The 27,340-nt window shown below is 53.7% G+C and overlaps 1 protein-coding gene across 5 annotated transcripts; it reads left to right on the top strand.

The window, feature by feature from the left end:
• The first annotated feature begins 1,394 nt into the window (after positions 1–1,394).
• Ikbke (inhibitor of nuclear factor kappa B kinase subunit epsilon) lies at positions 1,395–26,649 on the top strand. Of its 5 annotated transcripts, none has more exons than XR_006061934.2 (22): positions 1,395–1,661; positions 2,208–2,297; positions 4,039–4,149; positions 4,738–4,878; positions 5,200–5,329; positions 6,840–7,021; positions 7,137–7,297; positions 8,594–8,704; positions 8,891–9,070; positions 9,728–9,924; positions 10,625–10,689; positions 10,766–10,857; positions 10,989–11,075; positions 15,436–15,511; positions 15,636–15,751; positions 18,053–18,129; positions 21,350–21,389; positions 22,142–22,243; positions 23,429–23,521; positions 24,219–24,319; positions 24,461–24,532; positions 26,131–26,649. XR_006061934.2 is itself a non-coding variant. In XM_042258091.2 (22 exons), the coding sequence occupies exons 3-22, from the start codon at positions 4,063–4,065 to the stop codon at positions 26,162–26,164; spliced, it is 2,148 nt and encodes a 715-aa protein (XP_042114025.2). In that variant the 5' UTR covers positions 1,403–1,661; positions 2,208–2,297; positions 4,039–4,062; the 3' UTR covers positions 26,165–26,649. The 5 variants fall into 5 exon arrangements, 3 of the variants coding, with proteins under 3 accessions (XP_042114025.2, XP_076403452.1, XP_076403453.1); XM_042258091.2 differs by having other exon boundaries at positions 1,403–1,661; positions 23,425–23,521; XM_076547337.1 differs by having other exon boundaries at positions 1,521–1,661; positions 5,152–5,329; positions 23,425–23,521.
• Positions 26,650–27,340: the final 691 nt, after the last annotated feature.

Genomic DNA, 27,340 nt, shown 5'->3' with positions numbered 1-27,340 from the left:
ACCAGTGGTTCTCAATCTGTGGGTCCCGACCCCTTTGGGGGTCACATACCAACAGCTATCCTGCATGTCAGATATTTACATTATAATTCCTAACAGTAGCAAAATTACAGTTATGAAGTAGCGACAGAAATAATTTTATGGTTGGGGTGGGGGTCACCACAACATGAAGAACTGTATTAAAGGGTCACAGCTTGAGGAAGGCTGAGAACCCCTGCTCCAGACAGATGGAGCAGCCATGTTGAACGGAGTCACCTTGCTGTAGAGGGTGGGAGACCTTAGAGAAGGTGGGTCTTGAGCAGCAGTTACGTGATTTGCTAGAGAAAGCACGTGCTTCTGTCCTCTCCAAGCCCTAGGTGATCAGCGATGGCAATCCCCCCCCACCCCATGATCTTGCCTGGTGGTAACCTGTAAGACGCAGGCTGGAGTGTGGAACTCTCAGAGAGGTCCCTCCTGGCCCTGCTGGGAGAAGCCACCGCAGGGCCTCTGTCTTATCATCAGGTGAATCTGTCAGCTACGGCAACAAGCCCTGGGCCTGTTCTTGCTCTCCTCCCAGTGGTGGGGTGGGGCTGGCAGAGGAAATCACCAGGTGTGGCCAGGGGAAAGTCCCACCAACATTCTAAAGAAGCATGGAATTTCCTGGTTTTAACCACTTAGCCAACTGTCCACTCAGAGCTGACCAGAGCAGCACATATATCGCCCCCCCCCCCCAGCTTTCCAAGATAATTTGGGGCACTGGGTTACGGCTGAGAACGTGGCACATTGTGAGCAAATTACTAAAGGTGTGTAAGATTTGGTGCCATCACATGTGGTCTGAAAAACACTTCCCAGTACCCCCCACCCCCCCTACCCCACCCCACCCCCGAGTTTACCAGATTCCCTGCCATCCGTACAAGCTACAGCCCACCTTCAGCCTGTGGTCAGAAAGCTACCCGGGGTAGGGTGCGGGGGGGGGGGGGGGGGGGGGGGGGGGGCAGGTTTTTGCTCTGTGTAAGGTCAGTCAGAGCAGAGGCTATGACCTGGGTGTGTGTTCTTGCAGGCTCTAAGACAAATCCTGTCGGGCTTCTGGGAGAGGCCAAGCACAGGTCCTGGGCTTTTCGAGGCAGTTTTCAACTTGGTTAACTTGTTCGACCTCTTTAGCTGACTTTAAGCTGAGCTCTGAATTGCCCTGCCAGAGATCCATGCCAGCCCGACACTCAGCAGCCTGTCACAGAAGCCCCGGCCTCAGGTCCTGGCCTCTCTGCCACTCGGACAATGGTCCAATGGCTCCCACTTGACAACTTACAGCATCCTCTTCTTTCCCTTTCCTGGTGTGGGTGGAGGTGTGTGTGGCAGCGGCCGAGCTGCCTGTCTCTTTAAGAGAGAGAGAGGAAGGGAGGAAAAGAGGTGGGGAGAGAGAGAGAGAGAAGTGAATCAGGAAGTATGCTAGAACTAAGAGCCTGGGCTCTATGGTTCTGGGTATCCCAGGGCTATCAGAGGGGCAGGAAAGAAACCTCAGGCCCAGGGCCATCACCACTATCTCGGCCTCTGTGTGGATCCTGGGAGTCCATGGCTACCAGGATGTACTAGTCACTGCCCACGGTTGACTTCAAAGCCTGAAATCCCTGGGGATGCCACCCAGTCCCACGAGTCTGCATTGCCCTGCATCTGAGCTGGGAGATGGGGTGAGTGTGCAGCCGCTGTGGAGGAGGGTGGCGTGGGGAGCCAAGTGGGGGGGTCTCAAGAAAACTCTCAGCCGAATGCCCCTTTCCCCTGTCTTTCTTGTGACTGCTGGGAACCTAGTAGTGTCTGCACTCCCTCTGTGTGGGGGTGGGGGGGGGGGGTGGGAGGGTGGGGAACCACTCTCAGAAAGGACTGTTGGGAGGCCGGGGCAAAGGGCAAGGAGGATTATGGCCCTAAGGAGAACCACCATTGGCCAACAAGGTTCCCCTCTTGGGCTCCGCTTCCCAACCTGCTGATGCAAAGCCGGGCCTCAGCTTCAGGTGCCTCTGCCCTCCTCTGCTTGGGATCTTTTCCCTGAGGCCCAAAAGAGCCACGAGAGGCTCCCAGAGCATCTGGAAAGAGGCTGGAAAACCCCCAGTCCTGCAGGGAAGGTGACGATGATGATGGGAAAGGGTTAAAGGGCTGAGACTGGCGGCCTTTGATGGGGTTCAGAATCAAACAGCACCAGGGGGGCCTCTCATCCGCCCACCATTCTCTTTCCGGTGTAGCTCGGCTCCTGAACTCGCCCCAGCCAGAAAACAACATAACATTCACTTGCCGGGAAGAGTCTGCCTGACTCTGGGCCACTTGGAGTGCAGGTAAGTAAGTACATCTGCCACAGAAGAGCCCCCCGAGGAGGATGGGAGCCCGAGAGCAGGCTGGTGTTGACTCACTGAAGGCTACTTACTGCGCACTCTGTATAGAAAAGGGCCTGGTGGGAGACAAGAATGCAGAGGTGATCCAGATGTGCCATAGTCAGAGCTTCTGGACAGAACCCAGGGCTGTGCGGCCCATCTGGGATTCTGCTCTGTGCATCTCAAGGCCCATCCCCCGACTTCAGCTGTTTTGCCCTAACACCAGGGTTTGGTTGAGGACTCGACCAGCCTAGGTAGAGTCATGAAGGTGATACAATCTGGGACCCCCAGCTCCCAAGGCTAGGACCTTGACCTCCACTTTAGTGTGCCCTGCCTGAGCCTCGCATCGGGCTGACTCTGCAGCCATACCAAGAAATGTGGGCAGCTCACTCACACTGCCTTCAGAAGGTCTCACCAGCAAGCTTGCTTTTGCATAATGCAAACGTGAGTGTGTGGTCTGAAACTAGGGCGTGAATGCTAATCTCTTCAAGTGGCTTATGGCTCAAAAGCCCATGTTCTCCAGGGTTTGCATCTTTAAATTAGACCACTAGCTGTAGAGTGCTTGCCTAGCATGCACGAAGCCGTGGCTTCGATCCCCGGCACCTAATTAACAGGGAATGGTGGTGCACAACTGTAATTCAAGCATTTCGGAGGTAGACGCAGAAGTTCAAAACCATCCTCATTACCACTGGAGGTACCTGAGCTGGCTACTCTGTCTTTAAAAAAAAATACAGACAGAATGGGCTCAAAATTGAGCCATCTTTGGTTTGAAACCCAGTGAGATGCTGGAGCAGGAAGAGGCCCTGCCCAAAACAACTTTATGTCAAAACCTTGAAGGGGCGGGGCCCTTCTTGCGCTCCTCCCCCGAGGCATCCCAGGACCCTATTTTACAGATAGGCGGTGAGTGTGACCAGTTGCTTTAGAGGAACCGGCTTTTGGGGGGAAGAGGATGAGAGCAAAGATGGGGAGCAGAGTTGTGGGCAGTTTCAGATCTTCCCCAGAGCTCTTGAGCCCTGGTATGGACAGTCTTCCATCCGCCCACACTCTCCTCCATCACCTCCCGTCCCTCTATCCCTCCCATCCTTTCTTCTCCGCTATCTCCCCTACAGCCCTTTTCCTGCAGGGAAAGCGCTGGGCAAGGCCTAGCTGCCTGGGGAGCAACTGTTAAACTCCCAACAGTAGGAAGTTGGGGCCACGCAAGCAGAGATGGGGGGCGGGGCAGGGGTTCCAGGCTCATGTTGCAATCCTGGAGATTTGTGGTGATCTGACTGCCTCTGCCTGACCCGGGCTGACCCAGGGCTCTTCCTCCCGCACTGTGTCTGCTTCCTGGGACAATCCCAGGCCTGGCTACCAAAACTCTGAGTCCCCAGTGCCCGAAAGAGGTGATAGAGAAAGTCCCCCTAGACTGGCCTACCTCTGAAGGGTGCTGGAAGGGACCGGGGACACAGCACAGCTAGAAGCCCCCATGGGTATAACAGATGCAAGCTTGGGGCCCAGAAGGGCCCTCCTGCTGTCTTGTGTTTCTTTGGGGAGAACTTACTTAATCTTCCTGTACCACCATTTCCCCAGGTCCCGTGCCTGTGCCGTGGCCACACTGAGCCCTTGTGGGGTGGTCTTGGGAGCTGATGGCTGACTATCAGTTATCTGTGGCAGATGAGGCATGGGACCTTGGGGTCCCCACATGGCTGTTTGTTTGTTTTCCCAGGTGGAAGGGAGCCAAGCTTGGGAGATGCAGAGCACAGCTAATTACCTATGGCACACGGATGACCTGCTGGGACAGGGGGCCACTGCCAGCGTGTACAAGGCCCGAAACAAGGTAATAGCAGCTCAGGACGCCTTCATGCCCTAGAACTAGCCCCCCATTTGGGCATTAGGATTCTATGTAGCTGGACAAGGGTCCCAGGACTGTGTTCTGTCTCCTCTGATGAGAAAGGACTCCATAGGTTTGGGCTGACGAATGGCATCCTGGAAAATTCCTTGGAATGGTGCCTCCGTCAGAGACATGTTGGGACTAGAGGACAAGGAAGAAGGGAGGTGACAGCCCGTGGGTTCTAGGAATAGCTGGGCTCCCAGCTGGGCCGGGAGGTTGGGCCAGGAGGTTGGGCCAGTCTGGGTTTGTCCCACAGTAGCCACAGAGCTGTGTCAGAACGCGCTCCGTGCTCGGGAACTGGAGGCAGGGTAGACTGCCTAGGCAAAATGAGCGGTAACGCAAGCCATCCGCTGTGGGACGTCAGGTGTGTCACCTCCAAGTGCTGCTCCAGCCCCCCTGGGTGGGGGAAGGGGCGGCAGATGCGAGCCCACCCAGCTCCCGCCTGGGTTGGGGAAGAGGCTAAAGGCGAAGGGGGCGGCTCCCTGGACCAGTGTGGTCCCCATGTTGATTGCCAACCCTGTGCCCACACGCCAGAAATCTGGGGAGGTGGTTGCTGTGAAGGTCTTCAACTCAGCCAGCTATCGGCGGCCCCTCGAGGTGCAAGTGAGAGAGTTTGAGGTGCTGAGGAAGCTGGATCACCAGAACGTCGTCAAGCTCTTCGCTGTGGAGGAAACGGTGCGTCCTCCGCTTCGTCAGCCAAGGATGCTCTTGATCCTGACCTTTGCGGTCCAGCGGTTGGGGGGAAGGGGGCTGGGGGAGGGGATGGTAAGGAACCCGTGGTGTGGGACCACACAGCGACGTCATTAGGAAAGGAAAGGGGGACTCGGTGCCTAATCAGAGGGGGTGTCTCGGGAAAGGTAACCTTAGGTTCCTGTGTCTGAGATGGGTTTGAGGCACAGTAAGAAGGAGGGCTGTGAGCTCTTAGGTAAGCAACCCCCCGACAGGCAGAAGTCGGAAGTACCCTCCTCCCCAAGCTTCCTTCTGTCCCGCGCACAGGGAGGCAGCCGGCAGAAGGTGATAGTGATGGAGTACTGCTCCAGTGGGAGCCTGCTGAGTGTGCTGGAGGACCCTGAGAACACCTTTGGGCTTCCTGAGGAGGAGTTCCTGGTGGTACTGCGCTGTGTGGGTGAGCCATGCCCCGTTCCCCCGCCTAGGCCCCCTACAAAGTCCAGGATGAGTGTGATACCCTGAAACAGGCATCCCAGCCGGCCTGAGGCAGAGGGGTGGGCCAGAAGGACCCACGTGACTGATCCAGCTCAAAGCTGCAGGAAGAAAATTCTAAAAAGCGGGTTGGCTGGTCTTGAAGGTAGCATTATTCCCAATAGTCAACAGGCCAGGCGAGACAGCCTGACGGGATTAGGTGCCTGCAGGCAGCAGAAGGAATTCTAACTTGATCTCAAGGCAGTGTGCTGAGGAATGAGCTAGCCATACCAAGGCAAAAACCACACTTCACCTACAGAGTGGGGCGTGCTGTTTAATAGGTGTAGAACTTCATTCGGGGGGAGGAGGAGAAGGTTCCGCAGGGGAGTGTTGGTGATGTTTGCACATAATATTAATGTGCTTAAAGCCACTGAGCTGTGTGCTTAAAAGCAGTTCAACTGAAGGGCCTGGTTGATTATGCCCCACACTGGGGAGGCTGAGGCAGGCTGACCAGGAATTCCGGGGCAGCCTGGGCTACATAGTGAAATATATCAAAAAACAAAATTTTAGATGATAAATTTTGTTAGGTATATGTTACCACAGATAAATAATAAGATGGAAAAAGTGTGCCCTGGGCTCCCCACAAAACCCAAATGAGTCAATATTGTGATGTCTTTGGGACCCTTTTCACTTATTAAAAAAAAAGATAATTTAATGTGCATGAGTGTTTTGCCTACATGAATGTATGTGCGCCATGTGTGTGCCTGGTACCCTTGAAGGTCGGACGAGGGTTTCAGACCCCCTGGACCTGGGGTTACAGATGGTTGTGAACCACCATGGGTGCTGGGAACTGAACTCTGGTCCTCAGGAAGAGAGGCAAGCGCTTACCCAGACCTTCCCTGCAGCCCCCTTAAAAGTTTATTAAACTATTTTTATTAAATTATTTTTACTTGCTGTGTATGGGTGTTTTGCCTGCACATGTCTGTGCGCCGCAGCCATGACCAGTGCCTGCAGAGGCCAGAAGAGGGCGCTGGATCTCCTGGAACTGGAGTTCTAGTTGTGAGCTGACCCGTGGGGTGCTGGGAATTGAACCAGGGTCACTTGAAAGAACAGCCAGTGCTCTTTTTTTTTTTCTTTCTGGTTTTTTGAGTAGTTTTGGTGCCTGTCCTGGATCTCACTCTGTAGACCAGGCTGGCCTCGAACTCACAGAGATCCACCTGCCTCTGCCTCCCCAGTGCTGGGACTAAAGGCATGCCCTGCCGCTGCCCGGCTCAGCCAGTGCTCTTAACCAGTGATCCATCTCTCTGGCTTGGAACGCCCTTTCCTAGCCCTGTGGGCTTCCCTGTTCTCCAGTGCTTCCTGTGCCCCTGAGTTCCCTGTGGGAACTCCCTGTCTATTTGGATTCAAGGACAGACTCTTCATCACAACAAACCTCAGACATTAGACTGACGAGTCCCTGGCTGGAGCCAAGCTAGTAGTGCTCTGTCTGTCCCCAGTGGCTGGCATGAACCACCTTCGGGAGAACGGCATCGTCCACCGCGACATCAAGCCTGGGAACATCATGCGCCTGGTGGGGGAGGAGGGGCAGAGCATCTATAAACTGTCTGACTTTGGGGCTGCCCGGAAGCTGGACGACGATGAGAAGTTCGTTTCTGTCTACGGTACAGAGGAATACCTGGTAAGTGACATGTTGGAGACGCTCTGCCGATAGCCCCTTGCTGTGTGCCGCCCTGAGTCCCCTAGGAAGTGCCCACACTGGCCCTCCATGGCTACTCTCTACCTTTCTCCCTTAGCACCCTGACATGTATGAGCGGGCGGTGCTTCGCAAACCCCAGCAAAAGGCGTTCGGGGTGACTGTGGATCTCTGGAGTATTGGGGTGACCCTGTACCATGCAGCCACCGGTAGTCTGCCCTTCATCCCCTTTGGCGGGCCCCGGCGCAACAAGGAGATCATGTACGGTGGGCGATGGAGCAGGGAATGAAGGGGACAGACCCTGGACTTCTCCCTGGCCGACACCTGGCCCTTCCCACTGGGTCCTGCTGTGTCTCTTACCCCCTGTCCCTGCCTTGACTCTAGAACCACTGCTAATCAAGCCACAGGCTTACACCCGTGGCTTGGTAGAGAATACTCACAGACCTTTGTGTTAATTCAGTGTCCCCCCGGGCCAGCCAAGGAAGCTTACAAGGTTACCCACCCTGCCGGGGCGAAGGTGGAGCTGGTACCCAGGTCCAGGGGCTTCCTGGTGTCTTTCGGTGACCCATAGGAGGAGCTGAAAACAGGGGGCTGCCAGGATGGACGGCCCAGAGCAAAAGAGGTGTGGGGTCAAACCACTGAAGTAAGGGGCCCTGCAATACAAAGATCTGCTGAGCTATTGTTACTGATACCATGTAGGAAAAAAAGGACCCACGTCTCGGGACAAGTTCCCAAGGTTCTAGCTGGAGGGCAGCTGGGAAAACATCTGCTGGACCTAGCGCCAAGAGCTCTTACAAATAAACATTGGGGAAGGACAGCAGAAGTCTACGTTGGCTGTAGGTAGTGGGCAGTTGAGAGGAGAGGACTGTGGGGCTGCAGGGTAGTCCGTAAGAAGCGCTTCCGACGGCACTGATGCTAGCTAACGGTCTGCAGAGGTACAGAGAGGCAGAGCGTGATGGTCTCGGAGGTCAGAAGTGCTGCGGTCTCCGTTCAGCATTCAGCCTATGTTCAGGGATGTGAAACCGTTCTTGGTTGGCTTCCTTAGGGCTGGTCAAGGGTCAACTTCTCTTCCCTTCTCCACCTGGGAGTAAATGGAAGACCTCTCAGGGTGTTCCTCTTCTCGGTGTGTCATCGGGAAGGTTGGTGCTTGCACCCTTGGTCCTGGGGCAAGCTGTGGGGAACCAATATTAGGTTTGGGGACAAGGGGGGAAGTTGGAGTGGAATGGGCTGTCAGGGAAGGATAGATTGGGGGGGCAGAGAGTGGGCACTGAGCTCAGCGTGGCACAGACGTGGAGGTGGCTGGCCTGGGTATAGCCACAGTGACAGTGAAAAGGACTCTGACGAAACCAAGGAGCTTGGCTGGGCAGAGGTGATCTCACAGGTAGAGCCAGGATGCCCCAAATCCATTTTCCAGCCTACCTCCCAGTGGCTGGGTGACGTGGACTGTGCTCTGTTTGGAGTTTGTTTCTTAAAGTACGGTGAATGAGAGGGAAAGGATGATGGATGATGGGTGGTGGGGAGGGAAGTTTCTAGTGGCCTAAATCTGCCCCACTATAGGCACAGAATCACCACAGAGAAGCCAGCCGGGGCCATTTCAGGGATTCAGAGGCAGGAAAATGGGCCGCTGGAGTGGAGCTATAGCCTGCCCATCACCTGCAGACTGTCCATGTAAGTGAGAGGGCTCTCTATGGAATCTAAGCTAGGGATCGCTTCTCTCTCTGTTGAGTCAAAACTTCCAGGCTATATCCACAGAGCCCCGGGGCCCTCCACTTTCCTTCTGTAGCCTGGGAGGTTCCGTTTGGATGCTCGGGTCCTAGCTCTGACAATCTTCATGTCTTGTGTGTGTGTGTGTAGGGGGCTGCAGAGCCAGCTGGTACCCATCCTGGCCAACATCCTGGAGGTAGAGCAGGCTAAGTGCTGGGGCTTTGATCAGTTCTTTGCAGAGACCAGTGACATCCTGCAGCGAATCGTCATCCACGTCTTCTCCCTGCCCCAGGCGGTCTTACATCACATCTACATCCACGCCCACAACACGTAAGTGAGACCAGCAGAGAGAGGGAACAAGAGTCTCCACCCCCCCCCCTCCCCACCCCCCATCCCCCCACTCCCCCACCCCCCCACCCCCCGTCCAAGCAGTGATGTGGTCCAAGGGAGCATCTCCCAAAACACAGTGGGAAAAAGTACTGTTTCCACCAAGTTCAAGTCAAACAGACTTCCGTGTTTGTGTTCTAGCTTCCATACTCTTTACAGCGCCAGCCTGGATTAATCTGTCTCAGAGGTGGGGCGCTCTCTCTCTTTCCCGGGTCTATGGTCTATTTTTCATAGAACCCTTCACTCACTGAAGTCTTTGTCTTGGCTGTTGGAGACAGGCTCTTGCCGTGTAGCCCAGCCGACCTCAGACTCTTATCCTCCTACCTTAGCCTTCCAAGAGCTGGGATTCCAGGCGTGTGCCCCAACACCCGGGTCACCGCATGAGATCAGGAGAATTTTAAGGAGGGTACAGCAGGATTGGACACAAAGCCAGAGGCCAGGCGTTGGAACTCCTGAGTCCTCTTCCCGTTGTACATGAACTCTGCCCTTTTTGCCTCTCCACCTTTAATGAAAAAGCCACCCCCATGGACCCTACCCCCCCCCCAAAAGCTGAGCCCTCCCCAGGGTGCATGCTGACGCCCCCTCCTCTCCTGGGTCTAGGATTGCCATCTTTTTGGAGGCTGTATATGAGCAGACCAACGTGCCCCCCAAACACCAGGAGTACCTCTTTGAGGGTCACCCTTGTGTCCTGGAGCCAAGCCTCTCAGCCCAGCACATGGCCCCCACCGCCGCGGACAGCCCTCTGATTCTGTTCAGCGTGGCCAGTGACTCACCCAAGGGGCTGGCCTTCAGGGACCGTGAGTAGGGCCATTCAGGCTGAATCTTTTATTATACTTGAGATGCTCTCCTCCAGAACATCTGGGTTTACAACCCAGGACATGGCTTGTTTTCTTGGCAAATGTTTCTCTGGCCCGCACGGTAGAAGTAAATTTGGTTTTCATTCTACGCACACCTCTGAGTTGCCATGTGACTTCAGCTGGTGACGAGAATTTCTTGGCCTTCTCCAGATCCTCCAACAGAGACGGGGCATTTGGAGCCATTATGTCCTCGACAATCTCTGTGACTGACTGGTGGGGGATGCTTTGGGTAGTTTGGGCTGCTGGAGAGAAGGGCAGGTGGGCCGAGGCCCAGAGCTTTGTCCTTTCCTTACTTTCTAGAAGGAATATTCCTTCTCATTTGAAATATGCTTAGTCCTCCTCGGAGGTAAGGGAGGGGCTTTAACCTTGCGAGAGAATTAGTCTGCGGGCTTGGAGAGGCAGGGCTTTGGGCTTTAGGGTGTAGTTCTCAAACCTGACCACAAGGTGGCAGTGAAGAACTGAGACACGTAAGAGCCACTGGGTCAAGGTTGGCAAGCCAAGGGGCACCGGGAGAGTTGGGAAGCTTTAGGTGGGAGATCCGGCAGTGAGGGGTGCCTGTGAGCTGGGAACAAGGAAGAATGGCCTCAGTATTGACCCAGCCCATAGAAGCAGGCCCCTCAGACAGGGTCTTTGTCTGCAGCTGCTCTGGATGTCCCCAAGTTCGTCCCCAAGGTCGACCTACAGGCAGATTACAGCACCGCTAAGGTGAGGGGCGCCCCCAGGAGGCAGAAGGGGGTTTGACACACGGGGGAGGCCCGCCCTGCCCATCTATGTGTTTCAGGGGGTGCTGGCTGCTGGTTTCCAGGCCCTGTGGCTGGCGCGGGTCCTGCTGGATGGGCAGGCGTTGATGCTTCGAGGGTTGCACTGGATCCTGTGAGTACTGTGGGGGGCTGGAGGGGGGCCTAGCACACCCGTCCAGACCTCTCCTGTCCCTCTCTAAGGCCACGCCTACATGCACAGTGCCCCCCGGCCGGGTGGCTCTGACTAGGGCTGCCTTCACACAGGGAGATGCTTCAGAACACGTGCCAGCAGACACTGGAGGTCACGCGGACAGCCCTCCTCTTCCTCAGCAGCAGCCTGGGCATCGAAAGGTGGGTGTTCCAGCTAGGCCAGCGGGGTGGGGTGGGGGGGGCTCAGCTCTCCTCTCTGCTCCTCACCCCTGCGATGTACCCGGCCTTCCCCCAACCAGAGTTCCTACCCCCTACAACATGAGCACTCTCACCCCATCCTTCATACCCCATCTTTCCACATGGTACCCATCCTCAGCTGGGAGAAACCCACGTGGGCACTGCCTCTCTGGGCTCCAGGACAATGCCTTACCTCGGGAAGGGCAGCCTCCAACCCTCAAAAGCATAGTCCCCCCCTCTCGTGCCCCATGAAGAGCAGCCCCCTACCCCAGGTAGGGCCTTAATTCACCAGGACTTTGAATGACTTGAAACACTCTGTGCCAGCCCCAGAGAGGATTCCGAGGAAGGACTCGATCCCAGCTGCTGTCTCTGCCCTTGACCAGTGATGGAGAGCCAGGCTGTCTCAGCCTCCACACCTTTCCTCTTATTTCCTCTGGGTCTTCCGCTTGTCCTTGCCTTCTGGGGTGGAAAGGAAGAGCCTGGGAAGGAGGAAGCTAAGCCAGTGGAGGGTGCAGAGAAAGAGCGAGGGGAGAGCCGCTGGCTGCTGGCCAGAGTGCTGCTGAGGAGTAAACACAGCCTGAATCCCGGAGGGCAGAGGGTGGGGGTGGCCAGAGATGGGAGTTCTACAGCCCAGGGAAGCCTTTCCCGTCAGGCGGTGACGACATTCCTGACCCCTTCTCCGCCCCGTCCCCCAATAACCTGAGCCTTTCCATTGGAAGTGCGGGGAGTTTCCCAGCGTGGGCTGATCTCTGTGTGAGCCCGGGGCTGGCAGACACTGATGGTGGGCGAGGATAAAGGGGAAGAAGAGTGTTTCCGGATGATAGGACTGGAGCCCGTTGTGACTGAGTCCCTCTGGATGGTGACAGAGGGTAGAAGCCACCCCGAGCATTCCTGTTGGACATCCTCTGGCTGGTCCCCTGCAGGGCACAGAGATGGGACCGGACCGAAGGATAGAGTGAGACGTCTGTCCACAGAAGGGCCTGGGCTGCCCAGGTGCAGTCTGTCCTTCCTTGGTACGTGAGCCTGGGGAAGGGGCCTTTCGGGATAGGGAGCCAAAGCACCAAGGTTTGGAGCCCAGAAAGCCGAAGTTGGTGGAGGATGCAAGGGTTGCTGTGAGGCGAATGTCCTGGGGTGAAGTCAGGGAGAGAGGCGGGGAAGGCATGGCGTCCTGGAGGGTCCATTTAGAGAGAGGTTGGTACCAAAAAAACCTGACCACGGTGGTCATTTATGGGTTCTCAGTCTGGGCAGAGATGTGTGGAGGAAGGTGTGGGGCGTCTGTCTGCCCCTTGTCCTGGACTGACAGGCTATATAGGAGGCAGGTGTCAGCTAGATGGGTTTTCCACTCTGGCTCCAAGGCTCTGAGGCCAAGAGAGTCAGGTGTGTGGAGGAGGCTGGAGAGCCGAGGGGCCCGCATAGAGCCAGAGACCAGATGTGATCTCTTTTCTGGCTTGCAGGGGACCACAGGCCATCAGGACCTTTGCCTGCCTGGGCCTCTGCCAATATCTGAAGTCTCCCAGTTCAGTGCTTTGCAATCCCATTCTTTCCTGGACCCCCTCAGATCTGTAGATTCCTCTGAGGGCTGTGGCCACCAGCTCCCTCTACAGCGGAATGGGGTGGATTTTAACGAGTGAAATGTCTCCTTTGTGGTTGGTAGCAGAGTTACATCCTTCCCGCCTGCCCATCCTTTCTTTCTTCGGGGTGCTTTCTCAGCAAGGCAGCCTTCCTACTCTGTCCTGAAGGGCTCTGGCTGGAGGAATAGCTGGCTATCAGGACATCAGCAATCCTGAGGTCTCCACACTCCCCAAGCCCCAACTATATAAATTCACCCCCTCAGTAAGTAACATCAACATGGGACATGCTGTGTGCTGAGCACTGTGGGGCCCTGGAGCTCTCCAGTGGGTAAAGGATACAGTGTCCCCACCCACGTGGAGCCTCAGTGGACTCCCGAGATGCTCTGCTCACCTCTTCCGTCTTCTGTGCAAAAAGATGCAGGATTCTCTCTTGATTGTTATCATGTAAAGACGATTCTGACTGGCTCTGGTGGCATATGTCTTTAATCCCAGCACTCAGGAGACAGAGGCAGGAGGATCTCTAGGAGTTTAAGGCCAGCCTGTTCTACATAACAAGCAAGTTCCAGGATGGCCAGGACCACATAGAGAAACCCTATTACCAAAAAAAAAAAAAAAAAAAAAAAAAAAGGAGAGAGAGAGAGAATATGCTAATGTCTGAGAGAGGAAGTGGACACCAGGTCCCACCCCCTAAGCAAAAAGCTATTTGCAGTTGATCCCTGCCTGCAAAGGGAAAATCAGTTTTCTCCAGGGGCGTCTCACTGGGTATAACAACCACTCCACAGTGAACTCCATGGCCAGGAGTAGTTGGCCAACACGAAGTGAACTCCATGGTTGTTATTTTTGAGGGGAGGAGGCAGGGCTATGTTTCCCTTTGTTTTGACATTTGTCTTATCAGTTTTTTATTTTTGTCTCTGTGTTTGTTTGTTTGCTTGTTTGTTTAAGAGAGAAAAAGAACATAAAGCTGAATGAGTAGGGATATAAGGAGGATCTGAGTTGGGGGAGGGGAAATATGATCAAAATATATTGTATGAAAAAATTAAAATAAAGAAAAAAAGTCTTAAAAAAAAAGAATATAGGCTGGTAGGAGAAAGTCAGGACGTGCGGAAGCACCTCCCAGGCAGACAGAGTCACCACACTGCTCCGTCTGTGTCCTTCTCCACCGTTCTCTGTGAGTAGAAACGTCACCAGCATGCTGCCCTTCTCAGCTGGTGGGCCCTCTCCATCAGTACATTCGCATCCCCTCTGGACCCATTGGGATGGGAAGTGTTCTGGCATACTTGTCCTCCAGTCTCCTTCTGCAGCTTGTGGGGTCCACACTGGGAACCAGTCCAGGACCACATTGTCTATCTTTGTTCCTTGAGTTTATGTGAGTTCTCATCCCACCTTTGCTGGTTTAGCCGAGGCCCCCAATTCACTGCCCACCCTCAGGCTCGTAGGATGGAGGTCCCCAGTTCACTTCCCACCCTCAAGCTCGTAAGACAGAGGTCCCCAGTTCACTGCCCACCCTCAGACTCATAAGACAGAGGTCCCCAGTTCATTTCCCACCCTCAGGTTCGTAGGACGGAGGTCCCCAGTTCACTTCCCACCCTCAGGCTCGTAAGACAGAGGTCCTCAGTTCACTGCCCACCCTCAGGTTCGTAGGACTGTCTCTTGCTGACATTTGGTTTCTTCTTCCTCCCTGGCATCTTTGGTATGTTAGGGGTTCCATGGACTGTTGGAGTCAAGTTAAACAGTTTGTGTAAGAACATGCCATAGACCAGGCAGGGTACTGTCTGTCTACACACCACAGATAGTGGTCATGTGATTCCTCTACTGTGTAGGTGTATTTTTCCTGCAAAAGAGACGGGGTGTTGTGACTTTGTCACATTGCAACTGTCCCCTTTTCAATCATTCTTTGAGTTCAGTGTCAGTTGCTTCCCTGGGGCAATGGGATGCTAATGTTCCAAGTCCTGGACTACTGTGGCCCAGTACTCTCCCGTTAATGTGCTATTGGTTGTCAAAAAACACAGTTTCCACTGGGATGAACTTCATTCTATTTAGTTATAGAACTTTCTGGCAAGAGTTTACTAATAGCTACCTTGTATTGTAGGCTTGTACGTTTGAATTGGGAGTTTTAATCTATTTCAACTTTTATTCTTTTTTTAAATATATATATATATATATATATTTTATTTTACAATACCATTCAGTTCTACATATCAGCCATGGGTTCCCCTATTCTCCCCCCTCCCACCCCCTCCCACCCCCTCCCCTTACCCCCAGCCCACCCTCCATTCCCACCTCCTCCAGGACAAGTCCTCCCCCGAGGACTGCGATCAACCTGGTAGACTCAGTCCAGGGAGGTCCAGTCCCTTCCTCCCAGACTGAGCCAAGTGTCCCTGCATAAGTTCCAGGTTTCAAACAGCCAACTCATGCAATGAGCACAGGACTTGGTCCCACTGCCTAGTTGCCTCCCAAACTGATCAAGCCAATCAACTGTCTCACCTATACAGAGGGCCTGATCCAGCTGGGGGCCCCCTCAGCCTTTGGTTCATAGTTCATGTGTTTCCATTCATTTGGCTATCAACTTTTATTCTTTGCAATGCTCAACAATATTACAACCATGTCAAGTTGGTTCTTCTGTCTCAAACTCTAAACTCTCTCCCAAAGCCAACAAGGCAAAGGAGCTGTGCCCAGTGTATGGGTTCAGAGCTCCTGACCTCTTCATCTGCCTCCTGAGCTCCCAACATGGCCTTTTCCTTACTCCCCTCCAGACTCAGCAGCAGGGCTGAGATGCCTGACTTCCAGGAACTAAAGGAGGCCACAGAGCTGAGGTCCAGGCTGCAGACTGTGAGTGAGCCAGGGGCAGAGCTGTAGGAATAAAGGGCGGGATGGGGGTAGGGATGCTCCTGCAGATTGCTCAGCATAGCCCTGAGTTAAGGACCCTATGGGAGTCTCTCTTTTGGCCCCACAGTTCTCAGAGGTCCTCTCTAGATGTTCCCACAATGTCACAGAGACCCAAATGAGCCTGAGCTGCCTGGGCGGAGAGCTTTTGAAGAACCGGAATCAGATCCATGAGGACAACAGAAGGTGGGTGGGATTTCCTTTGTCCATGTGATGAGGCTGGGGCTGCAGGTGGCCCCAGAGGCTGAGAACCTTTCTCGGAGTCAGCCTGATTGCTCTGTGCTAGGGCAAGGTACTAGGGTGTGGGAGGAGGAATCCAAGGAAGAGCCAGGCCCTCCCTGAGAGCAGCCTCAGGAGTGAGAACCTGGGTCCTTCCTTAACGGAGAGCTTGAATCATAAGGAGGGAGTCATAGGAGGTGCAGGAACTTGGCAGGAGCTCTCAGCTTCCTCTCTGGGTGTGTCTGCTTTCACTGAGAGCATCTCCGAGTCCGCCAAACACCAGTGCTGCTGATTTCTGTTATGAATGGGAAGGCTCACTCTGTGAGGTTCCTTCCTGAAGTCACAATCAGTAAATGACAGGTGGCCTTCAGGGCAGATACAGCTACCTCCAAAGCTTACAGCAGACAGCAATCTACAGCAATGTTTTAAATTTTATTTTGCCTGGCCTGTAGCATGGTGGTAGAGCAGTTGCCTAGCATGTGCTAGGCTCCAGGTTTAACTCCCAGTACCACATAGTAAGTAAGTAAGTAAGTAGGTAAGTAAGATAGATAGATAGATAGATAGATAGATAGATAGATAGATAGATAAGATAGAAAGACAGGGATAGATAGATGATAGATAGATAGATAGATAGATAGATAGATAGATAGATAGATAGATAGATAGAGACAGACAGACAGACAGGCAGACAAGCCTTATAGACTTAAACACTCTCAGGGGTTGGGGGAGCCAGTGTTGCTGCCCGCCTTTAATCCCAGCACTTGGGAGGCAGAGGCAGGTGGATCTCTGTGAGTTCGAGGACAGCCTGGTCTACAGAGTGAGTTCCAGGACAGCCAGGGCTACAGAGAAACCCTGTCTCAAAAAACAGACAAGTTTATTTTATTTTATTATTTTGTGTGTGCGAGTGTTTTGCATGCATTTATGTCTGTGCCCCACATACGCGCAGTGCCACCCAAGGCCAGAAGGGGGCATCAGATCACCCAGAACTGGAGCTCTAGATGGTTGTGAACCACCCTTTGGGTGCTGGGAATCGAACCCAGGTCCTCTCTGAGAGCAGGTGCTCTACACCACCAATTGATCTCTCCAGCTCCTGAATTCCAGCTTTTAAAGAACCTTATTACTGTTTTTCACAAACCCAAAAATGCCCGCCCAAGTCCACCGAGGGCAGAGCCTTGCTCCACTGTGACCACGGCAGTTGAGGTCTCTACAGATCTAATGTCCCTAAACTCAAACAGCTTTGAAGATGACAGGGTTTCCTTAGCTGTCCCCTCACAGAACCTAGTCTAAAATGAATAATAGCCGTGTGTACTCTGTCTCATCTATGGTGATTTTCTTTTTAAATTTTTTTTATTTTCTGAGACAAGGTCTCACTGTGTAACTGTGGCTGGCCTGGAACTCACCATGGAGACTTGTAGAGCTCCACCTACCTCTGCTTCATGAGTGCTTGAGATTAAAGGTGTGTGCCACCGTGCCCAGCTCTCCTGGTGGATATTAGGAGCGTGTTGGATTAGGTGCCTGACCCACACTCTGCTAGTGTGCTCCGTAAACCCACCATGTGCACCGGAGTGCCTCGCTGGAATCACAAGGCAACCCCGGGCTCACAAATGTGAAACAATGGCTCTGGACACATCTCGGCCAATCTCATCCTCTCAGGCTACCTGAGCCCTGGCAATACGCTTGCACCTTACCCAATCCGGAAGTGCCTGGGGTGGTATCCCAGGAAACCTCTGGGGAGGAAGTGGAGCCAAACAGGCCTGAGGGTGAGGGAGGACGCCCCAGTCCCCTAAAGGAAGCTGCTGTATCCAGTGTGAAAGGCAAGGGGAAGAAGCAGTGATTGACTTTAAACCCCAGGCTGACAGGCCCTTGAGAGGCCGCCTCCCACCCCACCCCCTGGCTCCAGGGGGACCATGGGTTCATTAGTGCTTAGGTAGAGCTGTTGACCCATTAAGTTCCTTCTATGGGGCAGCTATGTAAGAACATAGACCCTTTTACCCAGTCCTGACTCTCTGTTTCACCTGCTTGGGGGGAGGCAGAGAGAGAGAGAGAGAGAGAGAGAGAGAGAGAGAGAGAGAGAGAGAGAGAGAGAGATATCGAGAGAGAGATCTAGAATAGAGAAGGAGAGCTTGATCTAAATTATCTAAATAAGCTTAGAGACAGGCCGGGTTCCCCCACCCCCGGATCTCATCCCACCCTGCTCTGTGGCCGGGAGACAGCTCCCTCCTCTTCCTGCCCCTGCGACCTTTGAGTCTCCCCGCTTTCTGCCCACAGTATCCAGAAGATTCAGTGCTGTTTGGACAAGATGCACTTCATCTACAAGCAGTTCAAGAAATCTAGGATGAGGCCAGGTGAGCGTCGGAGAGCCAACCCCTAGGGACCCTCCTTCCCTTCTCCTTTCTATCAACCCAGCATGGTCGGAGGCTCACTAGTGTATACTGCCTGGAGCTAGGGTGCAGCTGGCCTCAGGCAGGAGAGTCCCTGCCTGCATGTTGCCTGTAGGCTACCGAGAGACATTATAACCATGTCTACTGTCATGAGAGAAGCTTGGGTGTCATGGATGCAGGACAGAGTGAGCGGGAGCATGGATAATGTGGGAAAGGGCCTGGAAGGGGACCCTTTACCTTGACAGGGTACTCTCAGAAGTGTTTTCCTATCTACTGTGTCTTTCATTTGGTTTGGTTTTGGTGTGTGTGTGGGGGAGGGGCGCGCGGGCGCTCAAGAGCTCATCACATGCAGGCATGTGTCTTGTGTATGCACGAGTGTATGTGTGTTTACCTGTTGTGGTGGCCAGAGATGGTTGCTAGGCTTCTTCTTCAATTGCTCTGCACTTTATATTTTGAGGCAGAGTCTCTTACTTGAACCCAGAGCTCACCAATTTGACTAATGTAGCTAACCAGCTTGCTCTGGGTGTTGCCTGTCTCCACCTGCCTAGCACTGGGGTCACAGGTGGCCACCATGCCTGCCCAGCATTTCCATGGGTGCTGATGATCTGAACTCTAGTTTCTACACTGCACAGTAGCATTTTGCTCACTAGACCATCTCCCCAGCCCCTCCACTGGGTCTTTGGACCACCAAAAGACCCAGATTGTCTGAGAATGGGGACCAGAAGAAATCCTGGAGTTTAGAGTTCCTAAACTAGGAGATTTCTTACATTATCTTTAAATGCCCACAAAGTCCTTCTGGCCGGGGGCAATGCTTCACAGGCTTGGGAATGGAAACCTGCTTGTCTGAGTTGGAGTAGGGTAGAGCAGCAGGCTGAGGCTTGAACCTGGGCAGGGATGGGATGGAGTTGGGGGAGCCTGGGAATAAACGCTCCAGTTAGCTGGGGAGCTAACATGTCAAAGCTCACTCTCCATCCCTACGCTATGCTCCAAACATTTCCATATCTGCCTCGTTGCCTAGTGCTCTTCCGGTCCCGGGGTAGTCTACAAAGCACTGTTAGGAGAAACATAATATCCAGCTATATGTGTAATTTAAGCTTTCTCACAGTCAAATTAAAAAGAAAAAAAAACAGCCGAGATTAATTTAATACATTTTGTTCAACGTATCATAATGTCATTTCAGCATATTCTCAATATAAACAAAACCACTAAAAAGACACTCTGTGTTCCTTTTCATGCTAAATTTTCAAAATCCCATGTGTATTTTATACTTTATATCTCTGTCTAGAAGATAAGTGTTCAGTAAATGTGGTAAATCTTAACAAAATTATAGAGCTGGACTTAGTGGGAAAAAACATTTCACCCTGCTTCAGTTTTAAATTTTACATTAGTTGCATACATTGAATTAAAAATCCAAGCCTTCGGTCACCATGGATACATGTCAGGTGCTCCATAGCAACCTGAGTCTGGTGGTCATCATTGAGGACTTGGGGATCTAGGGAACACGGCCTCTCTCCTTTGGGGCCTTCATTTTCCTCTGGAGTCTGGCCTCAGAGAGCATGGGGAAGGCAAGTCCCCCGTCCATGGGAGCAGGGGGACTTGAGACTCAATCAGGGTCCTGTACCCAGCCGGCCGTTGCTGTGGTTTCAGGAGGGTCACAAGTTGTCTACCTCCATGTCTGGGACTCCATAATCCTGCCACCAAAGCTTTAAACATTGCCTTGACGGTGGGCACCAGCCTAAGGACCCCATCGTCTTTGAGTTATTCAGTGTTCTATGCACTGGCGAGTGTGGAGGTGCCTGACTTTGACTCCAGCACTCAAAAGGCTGAGACAGGTAGATATCTGTGAGTTCCAGACCTGGTGTGAGTTCGAGGCCAGCCAGGGCTACGTAGAGAGACCCTGTCTCAAAAACAAACAAACAACAACAATCCTCTATGCATCTCAACTTTCCTTGTTTTATAGTTTGGGAAACTGAGGCAAAGAAGGGCTAATTAGCTCAATTGTTCTAGGTCCAGCTTTTTTGTTTTTTGCTTGTTTTTCAAGACAGGGTTTCTCTGCATAGCTTTGCGCCTGTTCTGGATCTCACTCTGTAGACCAGGCTGGCCTTGAACTCACAGAGATCCTCCTGGCTCTGCCTCCTGAGTGCTGGGATTAAAGGCGTGCGCCACCGCCCGGCTGGTCCAGCTTCTTTTTATTTTTTATTTTTTTTGTTTTGTTTTGTTTTTCGAGACAGGGTTTCTCTGTGTAGCTTTGCACCTTTCCTGGAACTCGCTTTGCAGACCAGGCTGGTCCAGCTTCTTTTAACCATCCCCTTTTACAGCCTCGCGAGTTTCCATATTGACTGCTCCTTCAGAGTACTTTATTAAAAATAGGAACAACTCCCGGCACCTGGAGTGTTGCACGATGCCATTCTGGAAGGTCGGGGCACTCTCCCGTGATCCGCATAGGCATCCATGTGTGCACACGATGGGCGCACAACCAGCCTCCAGAGCCAAGTCACTTGTACACAGCTGCCTGCCAGAAGGAGGGGGGCCTGGGGTGCGTCCAGGTCTCCTGGCCTTCACAAGGCAGGCCCAGGAAGGGGATCCTCCTATTGGGGTGATGGGATGGGAAAGTGGAAGGGCAAACCGGCATCTTGGGGGCTACCACTGCTCTGGAGACCCATTCCCTCAAAGCCCAGCAGGGGGCAGTGTCGCCTCAGTGCATGAGCTTTACGATCTTGGGGTGGTAGCCTAGGTCCAGGCAAGGACACTTCTACCCAAAACTGCTCCTTCTGAAAAGAGTTGCTGGGCGGAGCGGGAGAGTTAGAAGGTGGTGGCATATCTGTGAGTAGCTCCAGGCATGGAGCCAACCAGCTGCCAGCTGGAGAGGGTAGTGGCTGACGGGCCATGGCCGCATCCCATGAGGACCATTTCATCCAGCACGCACGCACGCACGCAGCAGGTTTGCCTCCCTCTGGAGCCCCATACATTACATTTCTCCTCAGCTCCTTTGTCCCTAAATCAGCCACGCGGTCACTCTAATAACGTTGTCATAGTTACTTGATGTCCCATTTCCTCATCCCCCTCCTGGCTCCCCTAGGCCCGAGACCCCATGAAATAGCCCCACCCAGGGCTGTCTCCAACTTTTTAACTTGCTTTGCTGACTAGTTGAGTGGTGACAATCATCCCCGTCTGTTTCCTTCAGGACTCAGCTACAACGAGGAGCAGATCCACAAGCTGGATAAGTGAGTGACCTGTTCCCTGGCTGGCAGGTGGGCAGGAGGGTGGAGGTCACTGGGGTAGGGTGAGTCTTCACTCCAGGTGGGAAATACTCAAGTGCTTTGACCCTTGGCCATGGCGGTGGTGGGGGAGGGGGGGTAACGACCCGAGTAGGTTATACAGGGTCAGGGGTGGGACACTGAACAGCTGGCTGGTCAGGGACTTCTCACAGACAGCCGTGATGTAACTGGCTTTCCTCTCGTCACAAACAAGTTTGTCTGTAGGATTTTCTCTTGAATTATTCTCACTGGCCACCTTCTTCCCACTCGATGCTTTTGAGCTTGGCCTGGGCATGCCCGGCTTCTCGTCGATACCGTTTCCTGGACACCCACATCATGCGCCAGGCCTCCCCGCTCTGATGGCTATTTGGGGATTTTTCTTTTTCTCCCCCAGAGCTATAACAGCTCTAACACACACACACACACACACACACACACACACACACACACACACACACACACACACTCACTCACAAGCTTTCCATAGTCGTGCATCCTTCCTTCTCCCGGGAATCAAGTTGAGAGTGCATGCATTCACAGACCACCATATGGGCCTCCCCTGCCTCCTGGTTGGAACATGTGGCTTTGCTGGACTCTGGGCTTCACCATCTGAGTGTGTGGCCATCCTCGCTTCCTGAGAGGTGCCCCGGTTGCGGGCTGAGGGGGCTGGCGTGTGACGGGCGGCTCAGTTCTAGATCGTGGATTCTCTGTCCTTCCAGGGTGAATTTTAGCCACTTAGCCAAGAGGCTGCTGCAGGTGTTCCAGGAGGAGTGTGTGCAGAAGTATCAGGTGTCGCTGGTCACACATGGCAAGAGGATAAGGTAAACAGCCCGGCCCTTCCTCTCAGCTCATGGAGCCTGGGCTAGCCTGGCCCTTCCAGACTTCAGAGGACCCTGGGCTCTGTGGGGCCTGAGCAGGAAAGGAGTTCCTGAGAAGGGAAAAACTGAGTGGGCCAGGTGGTCTGCTGGGTGATTGCTACAACTGTGCTTACCTGGTCCCCAGGTGTTGACACAGCAAATGCCACCACCTCCTTTTAGATGACGGGACCGAGGCTCCAAGAACTGGTCTCTTCCTAATGTCACACAGCTAATAAACAGCAGGCTGGGGACTAGAACATGGGTAGAGGTACCCCTAAAATCTGGGTTTTACCTGCCCTCCCTGTCTGGTGTGATGGGGCTCTTCCGTCTAGGGAGAACACCAGCTCCCTAGGGAGGAGGAGAAACAGGACTTCAAACGGGCAGGGAAGCAGGGTCAGGCATTGCCTACTAAACATGCCCTCCTTCACACTGTTCTGGAGTTCGAGACTCCTTTTTCAAGGCCCCGTGGTCTCCTGCTGCACTTTGCTGCGGCCCTGAGAAGAGAGGACAGTTTTCTGTGTGCTGGGTGGCTGGGTTCCTCTCACCCTCCCATTAGAATTCAATGCCTGGCACCCCGCCCCCCAACATACTGATGGGAGGGGCCTAGGCAGGTCTTAGATACTAGTTTAAAAGCTCTCCCTGAGGACTCTAACATGTGTCCAGAGCTGAGAACCAACTTTTGGTTTAATAGACCTGCGACTTGATTTCCTCTGTGCCATGGGGAAATGTCCCTGCGTGACCTCCGATTAGAGATTAGAGTTCCCAAGTCTGGCCCTTACTTTGTTATGGAGACGGAAGGGTGGACATTCCTCACACAAACGCTCTAGTGTGGGCTGTCATCTAGTGTGGGCTGTCATTCCTCACATACGTGTGCTAGCCTGGGCTATCTGTCTCTCTTGCCTTACCTGCCCCTATGCTGGCCCTGATCGCTTGAGTGACCCAGCCTCACCCACATGGGTGTTGTTACTGGTCCCTGCCCTGGTTCTCTTGGGATTATTCTCTCAGTTCCCAGGAGATGAGTGACATCCCAAAGGACAGAGTCATAGAGGAAGCTCAGTGCTTAGGACCCCCCCCCCTCCCCCCGGTGAGCTGGCACCAGCCTTGGCGAGCCATGGCCTGCTCTAATCTCCTCTGTTTCTCCCAAGGCAGGTGCAGAAGGCCCAGAACCACCTGCACCTCATTGGCCGCTCTGTGGCTGCCTGTAACACAGAGGCCCAAGAAACGCAAGAGAGCCTGAGCAAGGTGTGGGCGCTTTGGGGGCCCCAGGGGGCTGCTGAAGGGAAGGGGCATTTGGATCACTTCCTGCCAGGGGACAGAGCAGCCTTGACGAACTCAGGGATGCTCATGAAGGTTGGAGGTCTCTGACCTACAAATGTGCCCTGAGATAGGAACATTCCTAGAGATTTCAGACTGAAAAGCCCTGTAAGCAAGGGCTCCGACTCCTAGGACATCTTACTCCGGGTTTGTGCCGCGTGGAGGTCCCAAGGCTGCTCCTGAGAGGTTATGTGAACTCTCCTTGGTCTTCTGAGTCACTCTGTCCAAGCATTTATCTAGCTGGCCACAAAGAGTACAAAGTAGGCCCTTCTAGGAGACAGCCACACGTGGCTCCCAGCATGCAATGCGGGCAACCACAGAGAGTGGCTAGGAATGGCCTCTCTCCCAAATTGTGGCTCAGACTGTGTCATGAGAGGTTTAGGTTAGAGCCAGAGGGGAACTGGGCAGACTGAATCATTTAGTTCAGGACAGATGAGGGGAAGCAGCGACACCAGAGACACAGCCCCAGGATGGGAAGGAACGGCATGTTGAAAAGACCGGATAGTTCCCGGGGCTCTAGAGAGACAGTGTGAGGGCAGATGTGTTACCCTTCCTCAGCACACCCCCTACCCAGCCATCCGTGAGCTGATAGGTCCTTCCTGACTAATGCACGGCTTCCCTTCAGATCCTTGATCAGCTCCTTCTGGACAGAGCACCGGGGGCTCAGATCTCACCACACCCCATGGCTCCTCATCCCAGCCCTGATCCCAAGGACCTGGTCTTCCAGTAAGTGCTGGAGAGTTGGGGGAAGGAGGGTGCCTCATCCTCATGCCAGGCCAGGCCAAGGGGCTGCTCCATGGCCTCTGCAAGTGGGCTCTGGGCCACGTGACCTGGGCCTCAGCCACCCCTTTCTCCTCCCCGGGGCAGCATGCAGGAGCTTTGTAACGATATGAAGCTGTTGGCCTTTGATCTCCAGGACAACAACCGTCTCATCGAACGGTGAGCATCTCCCATGTCTGGGGAAGGCTCTGTCCTCCCTGTTGTCAAGGTGGGGGCCGGGGAGGGGGCAGAGTCCCCGTGTCCCCCATGCAGAATCCAAGGTACTTGTTAATTCTCTGAACAACCACACTGGAGTGTAAGGCCTCATGCACAAGTAGGGTGTCATCTTGAGGAGACATAGGTTTTGCTTATAGGCTTTGTACTAGCCTCAGTACATCAGAGTGGAGCTTGGAAGCAAGCAGGCTAGTGTCTGGGTCAGGCTCTGCACTGGATGTGAGCAATATACCTAAGGCTTCCTTACGTGCCTAAGGAGCCTTCCAGGTGTCCTTGGAGTGGACGCCACTATGTGCCTCACTCTGAAACCACAGCACAGACAGTCTGACATTTTTGCCCAAAGCCTCTGTCTCCTGCCCCAAGGGCTCCATCCTTCCCACCTGCTCTCACAAGTGCCCAGGCTGCCTTCAGACACTGGCACATCTCTAGATAGCACCCCCTCCTGGATGGGTGGGGACCAGCAGCGCTGCTCAGGGCTCTGGGATTCCATGTACCAAGAAAAGTCACAAAAGCAAGTGTAGGTGTGGACATACACACCAGGACTGTCACCTGCTCAGATAACTCAGGAGCACATTTACAGAGCAGACCTGCTGCTGTGCAGCAGTCTGGCTTTATAAAGCATGTTGTTTGTTTGTTTGTTTGTGACAGGGTTTCTCTGTGTAGTCCTGGCTGTCCCAGAACTTGCTCTGTAGACCAGGCTGGCCTCAAACTCAGAGATCTGCCTGCCTCTGCCTCCCGAGTGCTGGGATTAAAGACATGCGCCACTAACACCCGGCCTGGTGTGGGCCTTTGACACCTCAAAGCCTACCCCCAGTGACACACCTCCCCCAACAAAGCCACACCTCCTAATCCTCAAATAGTCCCGCCCACTAGGGACCAAGCATTCGAACGTAGGAGCTTCTGGGAGCCGTTCTCATTCAGACCTCCACATCGTGCTACCGTGAGACACCAGAACTGGGGTCAGGGGTAGGGCAACTGGGAGCAGAGCCTGTGGTTTGTCCTCAGAGTGTTGGAGGGTTCCCGGATGGGGGAGGCATCCGCTCCCAGTTCTGTTCCAGCTGGAGGAGACTCTACCCCTCCACACTTTCCATCCTCTTGAGCAGGAAGTTCTAATCTTTAGTGCCGACATAAATCTTTCTTGAGGTGATTCATGGTCTGTTTACAAATATTTCAGAACTGTGTCTCAGTGAATTTGCCCTTCCTTGTTCAGAACTGCAGCCAAAGAGCCCAGTGAACCAATCGGAACCCCCTTTCCGGCCTCCAAGAGTGTCTTCACACCAAAACAATGGTGCTTCTGAAAGTGCAGGGGCTGGGGATCGCTCCAGAGACCCTGAGTGAGGCCTGGGCCAGGGCCCTTTTAAGCTTTCCAGGTGATTCCAACCTGCATAGATGAAAGCCAGAAGGTAGTCTCTGGGGACAAGGACACTACAAGGGCAGAGCCGAGGACCTGATGGCTGAGTGCTCCTGAGCATTGACGGCCCTCGGGTACCATCTGCAGGCTTCTTCAACAGGTGGGCCGAGCTGACCTGTGCTTTTTCTTACAGGCTGCATAGAGTTCCGCCAGCACCAGAGGTCTGAGCTCCATGGGGTGCACAAGGCACTCGGAAGCATTAGAATCACTCATACTGCACCCCTGCACCGTGAGACCAAATTCCGGGCCAGCTCTGGGCCCATCTCACCAGCCTACCTCCTTCTTTGGCCACTGGCCAGCAAACTAGCATTTTGGCCGCCTGTCCTCTTGGGAAGCAGCTGGGACAGGGACTCCTAGCCATCCCAGACAGCACCCGCAGGAGAGCCTGCAGCTACCACTGCCTCATGCAGACACCAAGACTGTTCCTCCTCACCCAGGCCTCGAGGTCTGAACTCAGGAGGCCTTGGGAAGAAGAGCTGAGCCATCCCACCACTCTGCACTTCCAGGGACCAACAGGCTCTTCTGGGGCTTCTCCAGGGTGCTGGAGCAGAGGACTTACTCGGCAAGGCTTCCCTTTGAACACAGCCTGCTATTTCCTGAGTGACCCCATCCCTGGCCACAGGCACCCAATAAACAGCCCCTTTGTGCTGTGTCTGGGACCTTCATTTTGCCTTCCCTCCCTGAGGCACCCCTTGGTTCCGAGAAACAGCTGGGCAGTATCATGCCATCTGGACAGATGTGGGAACCCCGGGTCCTAAGGAGACAGCAGGCCCACACCTGCGGAAATGGAATAAATGCACCACCTCTTCTGGTCCCCCCCTCCACCCCAAAGCTATCGTATCAGCACCAGACGGGGTGGGAAAGCCCTGAGGTCTGGGTGGGGACCTCTCAGGAGCAACAGTGGGAAATGGAACAGAACGCTCATTTCCCGGTCCCTGCCTTTCCTCCAGTGGGTTCTGACTTTAGGGACGAACTCAGGGAAGATGGCCTCTCCCTAAGAGATCTCCATTTCCTGCCCTGTCATTTAGGGGGAGAAAGTTTGGCTTTTTTTTTTTTTTTTTAACTCCTATCTCGGGTGTCTACCATCTAAGCACCTGCTATTTTCCCAGTCCTTATCACGGTTCACAATCTACGCTGTGTCTAAAATGTCTGAGGACCACTGTAGGGCTTTCCTTTCCTTAGCCTAGAAGCTAGAGGGGCACCTGGGTAAAACACTGCAGTGTGTGCAAACTGCTGGCAAATGTAGTCTCCCTACTCCCGCTTCCCCTCAGTGAGCAGGGTAAGGAGAGGCAGGTGCATAGGAAGCCCCACTGTGTGCTTGGAAGCACGAAGACAGCACAGTG

This window comes from Peromyscus maniculatus, chromosome 11, assembly GCF_049852395.1.
Source record: "Peromyscus maniculatus bairdii isolate BWxNUB_F1_BW_parent chromosome 11, HU_Pman_BW_mat_3.1, whole genome shotgun sequence".
NCBI classification, from domain to species: Eukaryota; Metazoa; Chordata; class Mammalia; order Rodentia; family Cricetidae; genus Peromyscus; species Peromyscus maniculatus.
Note: the sequence above shows the minus strand (reverse complement) of the source record. Positions and strands in the feature narration are given on the sequence as shown.